Source organism: Polyodon spathula, chromosome 5 (assembly GCF_017654505.1).
Source record: "Polyodon spathula isolate WHYD16114869_AA chromosome 5, ASM1765450v1, whole genome shotgun sequence".
Classification (NCBI taxonomy): Eukaryota; Metazoa; Chordata; class Actinopteri; order Acipenseriformes; family Polyodontidae; genus Polyodon; species Polyodon spathula.
Genome location: NC_054538.1, coordinates 30221184 through 30233263, shown reverse-complemented (window position 1 = coordinate 30233263; position 12080 = coordinate 30221184). Strand labels below are relative to the sequence as shown.

The 12080-nt window shown below is 36.5% G+C and overlaps 1 protein-coding gene across 1 annotated transcript; it reads right to left on the bottom strand.

The window, feature by feature from the left end:
• Positions 1-320: 320 nt before the first annotated feature.
• Positions 321-8684, bottom strand: LOC121315824 (probable ribonuclease ZC3H12D). Its single transcript, XM_041250293.1, has 6 exons — positions 8578-8684; positions 6328-6850; positions 4395-4534; positions 3813-4047; positions 2408-2514; positions 321-2032 (listed from the first exon to the last, which is right to left on the bottom strand). The coding sequence occupies exons 2-6, from the start codon at positions 6627-6629 to the stop codon at positions 948-950; spliced, it is 1869 nt and encodes a 622-aa protein (XP_041106227.1). The 5' UTR covers positions 6630-6850; positions 8578-8684; the 3' UTR covers positions 321-947.
• Between the last annotated feature and the right edge of the window lie 3396 nt (positions 8685-12080).

The window sequence follows — 12080 nt, the reverse complement described above, 5'->3', positions numbered from 1 at the left end:
ATTTGAAATGGGTGTTAACTATTACAGAATTTACACATTCTAAGCCTTTGAATTCTAAACCACAACAAAATAGCAACAAAAAAGAAAGCCACATTTTACAGATGGCATACTGACGTATTTAAGCTTTGGAACAACTCCAAAACTATTTGTATGTGCAAATTTGAAAAGCACAAGAGTAACTATTAACATAGTAACAAAAAAACTGGAGATTATAAAGCCAAGGCTATTATTAATCATCTGGCCAGAAATTGTGTATCACTGGCACAGTTATCAAATACCGTACAACAGCACTTGAATTCAAATAAAACGTCACTCATTTGTATTTTGTTTGATCAGAAAATAACCAATTGATGCATTTCTTTAATGTCACAGAAAGTTTTTCACATTGTTGTGTACAATAATACTAATGCTTGCTTAATGTTATTACTGTCCATATTCTTAACATGATAGAGCTCACATCTCTTTCTGAATTATTTCTCCTTCTTTGCATATTATATCAACTGCAAGGTAGCTATATAATATTTAAATGCAATGCACAATAGAATATTAAAAATAAACAAATAAACCCAACTTTAAATTAATAGTAAAGATGCACAAAGTACAACATAAATACAAAAGTGCTTTGTGTGTGTGTGTGTCTATATATATATATATATATATATATATATATATATATATATATATATATATATAATTTCATTAATTCCATTCATTGCTCATTCTAAATTCTGGTAAACACCTCACTGTGAGGTAACTTCTGCTAGCAATACAGAAAGCATGATTTATAGTCCAGTTGCTCAGCCTCCTGTAGGTAGATTCACATCAATGACATTTCAACAGTAGTGCACCTGGTTCTCATTGTCACCAGTTATGCCAACAAAGAACTTAGCTTGGTACCCTTGATTGCTTGCGTTTCCATGTTTTACAGGTAAAACATATTGTGGATTTTAAAAACGGTTGTGATTACTTTTAAATTTGTAGATTAGTGAAATGAGATGCCTTCTGTCTATAACATTTGGGTACAAAGACATGACCTGATCCACAACTCCCTGTGGAAAGGTGGTACCTAACTGGTTTCTGACATACTTTTTTTGTTCAGTGAGTGAAAAACTCTGCTCTGAAGACAATGTGTTAGCCTGGTTTGCTGCTGGAGACCCCATCTGTCCATTTCTCCAGCTGTTGTTTAGAGTGGCTCTGTGACCGTGGTTAAAATGATAATGAGGTTGCTGCTGTTCTTGTACTGTGAGCGGAACTTGGTCGCATGGTGGTGCTGTTAAATCACAGGAATTTTGTTTCTGGTTTTCAAAATTGTGCATGGGGAGAAAGTTAACATATAAACCAGGGCTTATTGTTGGACTTGCTGTCACCTGTAACTGGCTACCGCAGCTCTGAGGCATTTTCTGTGGGGGGTTCCTGTAGCAGAAAGAAGGATTTGGAGCTATTCCAGCAGGGCTGCACCTGTGTGAACAAGCACAGTCCATGCTGTGAGCATGAGAAAAGAAGTAACCACTGTTTTTACTATAGTTTGGGCTATCACACCAGCTTGAGCATGGGGCCCTGTCATACTCCATGGAACAGAAGTCACTTTGTTTGTCTGGCTTCTCCTGAATGAACATAGTGGAGAATTTGGCTTCCATGGACTCAAATTCTTCATCGCACCCTGGATTTTGGAAGGTAGTGGAATACTGCAAATAGGAAAGATTTGCGCTTTGTTTTTGACTGTCTAGCAAATGATTGGGTGAATATCTGTGGTGGACTTCTTCATGGCTCAAAGGTGCAGTTGACTGAAGGTCGTTGCACACAGACATTTTGGCATTCTGTCCACAAGAGACAGCCATGCCTAATGCAACGGGAAGCTCCTCCTGATTAGCAGACCTTGCTCTGGTGTTAAGAGGCAGCTCATCTTCTTTAATTGGTTTGGGTGAAGTTGACTTTGTTTTGGCTCTGAGTTCATCAGCAACTGACATGTGTGACTGACTGGATCTTTCAGGATGGTAGAATTTGCATTTAATTCCATATGTACACTTCTTACCTAGAAGCAATGAAAAAAAATAACTTTTTAAGGATCTACTACATCTTGGTTTTATAAAAAACGATAGGAAGCATAAAGGCTAGTCAGACGGTCACACTGAGTTTTGATGGTGACAGAGGCCAACCATCTGTTCTCCACCCGAACTTACTGTCAACACGACAGCTAAGTCAAGAAGCATTTATTGACAGGTCTACTGCAGAGTAAATCAGTATACAAAAACATAAAATAAAATACTAACAGATAACAATTCACTTTGGATTCCCAAATCATTAACCAAATGGTTGGGGTAGGATTCATAGGGTAGACTAATATAAGCTAGATACAAGACTTCAAAATGATCACACTGTACTGGAAAGAAGCTTAGAAGAATCTTACCATATGGACAATGCTGCCATTTGTGTTCAGGAATGTTCGGTGTCTTCCTCAAAAAGTTTTCAATGAGGGGTCCACTCCTACCCAAAGGATCATCGGGTGGCATAAACCTGCAGACAAGTAGAAGGGCATTTCATATGACATGCAGTGCCTTCATATCACATCTTTACTTTTTCCATTTGAGTTTATTAGTTGCGTTCATCAATTATGTGTACTGCTGCCTGTAACTGCACCTTTGCTCCAACAAGCACTGACAAAATATAAAAGTATCTAAAGAAACATGTTTCTTTAGGAAAGGTTATACCTGGCACGGAAACATAGAGATGTATTTTTAGCGAAGAAAACAGTGATTCGTAATATAATCTTAGAACATGCAGGTGTTAGAAAAACATACACTTTAAGAAATGACAGTTTTAAATATTAAATGTTTAGTTTTAGCTTGTTAGTATTTGGGTTTCATTTATTTGGGTTAGTTAGTTAAAAGACAGTTTGGGTTTAATACTAATTACTGGAGCAGGAAGACAGATCGTTAGGGGAAAGCTTTAAAGTGTACCAAATGGCAATTTAAAAAGGGGACCCTGTGCTTTGTCAGAGATAACACTTTGGGGGCTAAAACCTTAAAAAGCTTAAACAATCTCCTTCCTTATCTTTATAACATCATGGTTTCTTGAGTGGAACATCAAACAGGCTATGATGTCTCAGTCGTTTAAGGTAATAAAACAAAAGTGGACTCATGTGGTCAGTGATATTCAGTATGCAATTATCTTTTCTGGTAGGTTCAGAGAAAGGGATGATGTCATTTGGTTAAATCTATATTAAATCACACATTGTATTGTACCTTTGCGCTCCCTTCGACCTGTGCTTAGGGGGAAGGCAGTTCCCAGCACCATAATAAAAAATGAAGCTGCAACTAAGTTTTGGAATCATAATTATTTCTACTCAAGGATGCACGAAGAAGAGAAGAATATGAACACTAACTAACTCTTATTTGTTTTAAATTCAACAGCTTTGAGGCACAATAGTGGGATATAAATCTGATGACACCTTAACATGGTAATGTTGTCCGTAAATATGTAAATTATAATTACTTCTCAAAAAAACAATATGAATGAGACAAGTCACTGTTTACATCACCTAGACAGAGCAACCAGTTGGATGTGAAACAAAGATATATATATATATATATATATATATATATATATATATATATATATATATATATATATGTTTGTATAGGTTAACACACCAACTTGTGTGATGAGTAACACTTAGAATACCGGCATATTGTAGTACTTCAGTAAAATAAACACTTATCTTCACCTCCACCTCCATGTCATTTTGGTGTACCACATGTGTGAGCCCCAGCAAAATCTGCTCTGCTGTATTAACAGCTGTGGTCCATACTCACTTGTCATTGACAAAAGAGTACATCAGAAGCCTGCCTTCGATAAATCTTTTCCAGTCTTGTTTCTCGTTCTGCAGGTCGCGGTAGTTATCGTTTGATACGATAATCCCATCTGACTCGTAGGCCAGTTTCACAATGTAGCGGTCGTCGTAGCACACCACTCTCTTCCCCTTGACACGGCGGGACGGGGTGTACACAAGTATCTTTCTCTTTTCCAGCTCATGGAGTATATTCTGGTCTGAAAGAAATAACTGGGTCTTAGACACATACAAAAATATATTGGAGGGCAATAACTGCAACCAAACTTACACTGCATTTTAATGCAGATTTTCTGGCTGCAAAAGTGCAATTCTATTTGATATCTGTGTAAGTTTGTTTACCTATCAGCAATTTGGTTTTTTAATATAGAGGTCCAGAATTAAATAATGTGAGCATGTTTATTGATTAGAAAATACATTTTCTGTAAACCAGTATTTTGTAACATGGAACCATTTATAGACAATCAATATTTTTTAACATGGAACCATTTAGTAGATCAGGCACACACCAGTACCCATGGCTGCAGTGCGGTTCTTCACACTGTACCTGTAATGGGAGTCTCTGGTCTGGGCTGCTCCTTCCTCCAGGAGGGGACAAACACTGTAATATCCCGGTGGCCTCTTTCCCAGAACCACAGCACTGCCAGCTGGATCCCGTGGCACGAAAACACCTGTTTATTTCCATGACTAGAAAAAAAAAAAAGAAACTAAAGAAAAGAAATGAACGAAAAAAGGAATGTCATTTCAGAGGCACAGAAGGTATTAATTAGCTTTCTAAAGAGAAAGGTTGTTTCATGGACAATAAAAACGTCACCTTTGCTGTTTTTTGTTTTTTTTGTTTTTTTTTGTTTGTTTGGTTTTTTTTTTAACAGAAAACACATTTACATTTGAAACCTTGCACAGCTTAATCAGATAAAGCCGCTGTAGGTTATTTTACAATAACTTGTTTGTATGAATTGGCCCATTGAACTGAATGAAAGGCAAGGGGCTAGACGTGAAGTGTTCTGTAGTCAAGAGATAAGTACGTGTCTTATGCTGATGTCAGTATTAGTTAACCTATCATTGCCACGTAAATGTTTTAAAATAACATTACATCATGTATTAATGTATGCTATGTCAAAAGTAGAAGTTGGCCTCCGGGTTCATAATCAATTTGTATTCTCTAACTCTCACAAGCTGTCAGAGTTATATGTTAAGCCAATAACATTTATATATTGCAAAAACATGGATTAGCTATCTCCAGGAAGTAATATTATTTAAATATAAAAAAGCACAACAGAAAACACTCAGCCATCCGGTTGGGTAATGTAACAGGACACTTTTATAACTTTTTTGGCACCAGTGGCACAATAATATCTAAATGAGTTGATCTGCCTACAGGTGGTAATTTCCCTAGTTTCACATGCCTCCAGTCAGTGGAGACTGTTTTGCATAACACTGAGTGAGCTCTTGAAAGTATTTAAAGTGATTAGAAGACTATATGGATAGAACAAGTATGTCTGCAACATCCACCCCCTGCCATGGCTCAAAATTAGAGCTCTCCGGATCAGCAAAAAATAGAATCCTTTTGTGTGTCCTTTTTTGTTTCATCCCATTTTACCGGGCCTTTCCCTTTCTAGAAGAATACTATGTTGAATACATTATTAGCGCCTTGCATGTATGATATAAGGCTGTTTTGTTTTGTTTTGTTTTTTATTCTGATGGAAACATGGTTATCTTCAAATCAGCCTAGTCTACTGTAGGGCTACTATTCCCATTATTGTGTTTACTGTAGCCACACTGACAGACAGATTTTTGGAGACCATCTCGTTTGTGCTCAGCACTACTGCAAGCTTCTCAAACCATTCTAACAATGTCATGCACAACAGTTGTTTTGTTAATGAAGCTATCAAGAGAGAGGAAATATATCTGAAGAAATGTAGAAGAAATAATTTGCTGGAAACGCAAAGTATATGCTGTTTCCATGTATTTACAGGGTTAAACTGAGGAATGGAGTACTGAATGTTATGGATTTACATTTATTCATTTATATATTAGACACAATTAGACAGAAAATGTTGCTCAAATGCATCTGAACCCCTTATTACAGTATCTGTTTACTTATATTTGTAGCGACGGACAGAAATCAAGAAAGGAGATAGTCTTGAATAACCCTATTTACTGATTTGTGTGATTATAATTCTTTCTTAGCATTTACCACATAATTCTAGTACACACTGTTTGTTACAGTGCATACTGGGGAAAAATTACAAAGCATCTTGCTTCAAAATGAAGAGTGAAAAAACTACCCTTTAATATTATAAAACTAGAAATAAACAACAGAAGAATATCATAGATACCTTGTTTAATTCAAAAGTGATTATTTTAATGGGCATTTCTCTCCTTTCAGAATAAAACAGTCTTGATAACACATTGGAGTAAATAGATTTGTGAACCTGTGTTAAGCCAGGCTGTCTCGGCATCTTGTAGCAGGTACTCACCTCATGGCAATGTTACTGCCGTCAATGACTATGGGCCTCAGGACACTGCAAGGGTCACTGTCCTCCTCTTCTGCCACTGGTCTTGGCTTCACAGGTTCTTGGGGGCTGCAACCTCTGGCCACAAGCTGTGGGCTGGAGCTCCTCAGTTGGACTGCCTCAGCCTTATGGCCCGTTTTAATCAGCTCCTCCAAGATGTCATTGGTCAAGGCATCCTGTCGAAGGCTCTCTAGCACCCTCACAATGTCTTTCTCAGAGTAGCCCAGTTTGAGGAAGCGTTCTATTTTGTTCTGGTGTCTGCTCATGTCCTCAAGTTTCTGCTTCTACCTCTGCAGTCGTATGCGTGTGTGCGCGTGTATGTCTCTTCAGTGACAAGTTTGTAGTCTTTTGTTGAGGATTTGCCAAGGGGGAACCCTAGCCCTTGCTTTTTATCTCATCTGGTCATCTAAGTTTCCACAGTGACTCTGTCAGTTTTGGAAAATTGACAGCCTCTGACACAACAGTATAAGAGATTCTCTGCCATACCCTAAAAGACAGGAAGTCAAAAAAGATGTCAGAGGGGGTTTTGGAAAATTATGTGGTTTTGTCGCTATGATATTATCTCCTTGTTGTTTTCAACACTGCTGCAATTGCGTCTGTTAAAACCCCCTACAAAAATAGGTACATTTTAAAAGTAAAAGTATATATTAAAAAAATAAACCTGCATGCTGAGGATCTGAAATGCTTGAAGCTACTTCTACTCAGATTTGGATGAGAAAATATGCAGTAAATAAGTAGCACTATTCTTTCTTTTAAATTATATAATGTAATTAAAATGAGTAAAGTTCATTTTCAATTCATCAAACACTTTTATGGGAGTACTGGTGGCAGCATAAAGGGAAAAAAAAAACTAACAAGTATCATTACAAAGATTTCAAGAGAAAAACTGTTTTTGTAATCATGGGAGGCTGTAAATGCCTCTAACAGTCCTGACCGGTGCCAAAAAAGAACAAGTTTCTGGGGTAACAAATCTATATACCCCCTCTTAGGATATGAAAAAACATATCACCTTCAAAACCTGACAAGAGGGTCCTGAAAATACAGCCAAACATGTATCAAGACCACATTACTAGAAATACCAACTCTCTGCCCTTAGAAAAATCTACCACAGTAAATGTGCACAGTAATTTTGTAGTTTTCCTATGCTTTTCCCATATTTATACTATGCATTTATAATAGTTTGCCACATAGTTTTAATATGCTTTACAATAGTTCCATGACTTTCATGATGGTTTCTTTCATAGTGTTTTTACTATGGTATACTTTAAAAGGGCACAGTGATCATCATGTAATGTTCCACTGAGTGTTGAAAATGGAAGGTTTGCTTCTATAGTTCAGCTCACATGAGCAGCACAGGTTGGGCAACATCTGTCAGTCATATTAAGGGTTGTGTCGCTGTAAACACCATAGAAGTGCTAAAAGGTTTAAAGAGACTGATTCTGCTAGCCTCATTATAAATATAAAAAACTACAGATCTCATACACATATTAATAAATCATTTAGCAGACACTTTTATCCAAAGCAGCTTACAGAGACTAGGTGATGAACTATACATCAACAACTGCTGCAGAGTCATTTATAATAGGACCTCGGTTTTACATCTCATCCGAAGAAGAGCTTCTGCTTACAATTCAAGAAATATGTTGAACTGTAGTGTAGCTCTAGAACAATAATATGAAGCTGCTAAATGTGATCACAAGCAATAGTCTCTATTATCACATCCTGTACCCCGGACATGGCCTTTCTAACACATTGGTCAGATAATGTATCACTTGTCATCCACCCCTCTGTATCCTATCACATTACTTCAAACACAAGATTTTTTTTTATCTTAACACAAAACAGACCCGACAAGTAGGGGGGGGAATTCATAAAACCTAGCCTTGGTTTTAGGAATGTGCTGCATTTCCATGAATGACTCACAAAGAGACTAGACTAATTTGTAATTGTCATGTAATGGTCATGAATCCATTAATTGAGCAGTCTGAACTCTGTAATCCTTATGAATTGTCAGCCATAACTTAATGTAACAGTATAACAGATTTCTACCCTCCTGTATAACCTCCTTCCAGAAGGCGTTCTAACAGGAGAATTAAAAAAGTTATCCTTCTCCACTTGTATTATTTACCCATAAGGCACAGAGCAACAGACAATCGCATTGTGACTACACTGCTTTCTTAATTCAATAAAAGTTCAAGAGTACGTGTTACTTACCCACAGTATTCAGACAAACAGAAGAATAGCAGCCAGGTCTGTTCAGTGTCTCTTGCTGCTGGCTTCTGCAGTCAAAACGCTGTCAGAAGAGGGTGAGAAAGTTTTACTTGATTATTTGTTTAGTCATACAAGGAAGTTAAGCCAGCATTTTTAACAATATTTATTCAGGTTGTGCAACTGGGGACACAATGAATGCACATTGTAGTTAATTGTACTTCCTTATTTAACATCCTTGCATTTTTTCTGTTAAACCCAATCGGATCAAACCCCTGCCCACCCTGCTAGCCCTATTCCTTCAATCCTTTCGTACAAGGATGATAATGCACTTGACTACTGAGAAATCTCCTGTGACCACGGCCAGTAATCAAATTACAGCTCAAAGCAAAGCAGAAACGCTCGCCCAAAGACACCGAAAAGCCAGATCTTTTATAAATGTGAACATCTGTCAGCAATAATGCAAATGGTTACATACAAAATATTGTATAGGGTTCTATAACATGCTATACTCTACAAGCTGATATTCATCCTGTGAGAGTTCAGAGCACTTTCTGGCCGCTTTTGAGAGGGATCTTGAGAGGGATGAAAATCAGATTGTATATTTCCGCACTCTATACTATATCTATTACAATAAACAGTTAAAAAATAATAACTAAACAGTATAGCTAATATTAATGTGAAGTATTTTCCACGTAAAACAAAGCCATCTGATACAAGCTATTTGAAATGTGAATCAATAGCAGTCTCATTTGTTATATTTCTATATTGCTTATAAAATAGAAAGACACATCAGCTTAAACTTACCATTACAGTACATTACTGTCACAACTAGAAAAGGTGTACTCAAAAACAATATGGTCTACAAACAACAATGTATCTCAGTCACATGATTTACAGAAAGCAGTGCCGATTCACCTGTACTCAGATGCATAATGAGAGCACTTCCTGAAATCAACCTGCCTTCCCATTTCTAATTCTGTGGGGGATACAATACACAGGGATGGGCAGAATTAAACAAAAAACATGTTATTGATATAATTATTTTCATTATATTTGTATTTTTGCCATTTGTAATGCAAACGCTAATGTATAAGTATTTTGTATTGAAAATACACATGCCTGACTCTTTTGTAATTTCAAAATACATTGCTGCTGTGCCACCCAGAGCTGTTCTTTGCAGGATTTCAGATGCAAACGATCGATTTGCTGTGAGAACGCAACAACATAGAATTTTGCAAACAATGTTTTGTATAGAAAAATATGTACTTTTTCTGTTCCCTTGTGGTTTGTATCTGAAAAAAGTAGACTATTATATGAATGAAAGCAGCATTTTCCCCAAAATTTATTCTTGTGTACATATAATTTGTTCAGTCAGGAATTCCCCCCAGGAGCCCAAAGAAAATTGTTAACTTGTCAGCACATTAGGTAAGAAAAATTTATTTTATATGCAGTAGTCTATTATTATTATTATTATTATTATTATTATTATTATTATTATTATTATTATTTATTTGGTTTTATCTATAATTGTGTTCCACGTTTAAAAAAACTACAAATGGAACATCAGTAAGGAATAAAAGTAAAGTTTTAAAATAAAGACGTGTCGTTTGCCAAATGTTTACTTGTCATTTAATTCTAATAACAACAATGGCCAATGAGGGTTCAAATCAATTGTATTCTTTATTAAAATTATACATCTGATTGTATTCCCATTGAAGTTGGTGGGGAGAAATATAAAACGATAAATATATAGATAATAGCAGAAAAGCTAAAAGAAATGTACACTATACTTTGTTCGAGTCCGTATTTCGATTTAAGGGGAGCAAACGGTGCATAGCTCAAGTGGAATGCATCTGGTAGACCAAAAACTGTTGAAATAATTCTGAAAATTTGCCATTGTCCATTGATTATTCCATGATCTACTCAATGGGATTCATCGCATGACAGTTTGAACCTACTGATTGATATCTGTGAGAAAGTTCCCCAGTTGATGGAAAAAATCCAACTTCCTAGCTTTAAGGAAGTGGAGTTAGACTTCCTTGACTACTGCTGTTACTATGGTGATCTCACCCTCACTGTTTTTGCTGTGGAGTCAAATTTACAAGTATTACACAAATTCTAGAAACGATCTGGCAGTTTTCTTGAGCTGAAGACCGCGGTTAATGAATCAATTTTGACCACAATTGTCCATCTATGTGTTAAGATCCGTTGGCTGCCACACCATTTTGCTCTAGGAACAAAGAGATTCTTTAAGCTTATGCGTCATGCTGCTGAAGAGCTGGGTCTTGTCTGAATCTGCTTTGGGAGCGCCGATGAAGAGGAAGAGGACAGCTTCTTTGTTTATAGTGATAACAAAGATGCTTCCCAGATAATTACTCCCTCAACAACACAGCTGAGTTGGAGTTCCTTCGTGTTTTTGAAGTCACTTGGAAGGATGTGGCATCTTTAGAGCAATACCCTTTCATAAAGAAATTCTTTATGTGCTTGAATACCATTCTTCAGTCATCTGCTCTTATTGCGCGTCGGTTCTCTTTTGCTGGAATGATTTTCAGCCACCCGAGGTTTACTGACCACTTCCAGAAACTTGTTTTTTTAAAGGAGAAGTAGTCTCCTTTTTTTATTTATGTATTTATTTTTATTTAGTGTGCCCAATCATTTTTTCTGTTCTCCTCCCAATTTTAGTGGTGGCAATTTCTTCGTATATCAGTCGAACTTCCTCCTGTCAGACTGAAGAGCTCCAGACCGCTGTGGTGCTCAAAGCCACGTGATCCTAGATTCCCTTTTTCCACTGAAAGACTCCAGGCGTGCAGTTAATGGCGCAGCGTAACAAATTAAACTCCACCATACCACTATGGGACATATTGAAATGCCACCTTAGGCATCAGACCACCAAACCTTGCTGAATGTCAAATGCTTTGAAGGAGAATTGGCATAATATTTCACCAGATATCTATCAAAATGTAACAGCCAGTGTTAGCAACAGGGCCCAAGCGACCTAAACTATTTGATATTGGGTCCCCTGGTGGAAACAAGCATGTTTGCTTAATGTAGCTTGAAACTTGTTAATTGTTAACTGTTTCAGTTCTTTTATTCACAAAATAGATTTTTCTGAATGACCTATGAAAATCTTGGTGTGTTTATTAATTAATTTTGTAATTTCAAATAGCATTTTCCAAATACAATTGTATTTTGTAATGAAAATAAGGTTTCCAAAGTAGTTTGCATTTTGTATTAAAAATACATTTACCTAAATATTTTGCCCAAGCACGGGCTTACATTACTTGCTTTAAAGATAATAGTTTTAGCATATTTTTAAACTATTGTCAGAACAGTGCCATGTTTGTTCAGTTAGACGCAAATCGGTTATAAGCTTTTTTTTTTTTTTTTTTTTTTTTCAATAAATGGTATTTTATTGATCTTAAGCTGGGGGTCACTAAATTTCTAAATTTCTACATTCACATTTTTGGGGCAAGATATCCCTTTAAATCAGGGGTAGGTAACCTTGG

What these genes read in the sequence shown, in the direction of transcription:
- LOC121315824 (XM_041250293.1), bottom strand. Translation starts at nt 6,629, where the DNA reads ATGAGCAGACACCAGAACAAAATAGAACGCTTCCTCAAACTGGGCTAC. An exon ending in ACCAGAGACTCCCATTACAG is followed by an intron (nt 4,048 to 4,394) that starts GTACAGTGTGAA and finishes TATTTCTTTCAG; the next exon opens with ACCAGAATATACTCCATGAG. An exon ending in TACTCTTTTGTCAATGACAA is followed by an intron (nt 2,515 to 3,812) that starts GTGAGTATGGAC and finishes ACTTGTCTGCAG; the next exon opens with GTTTATGCCACCCGATGATC.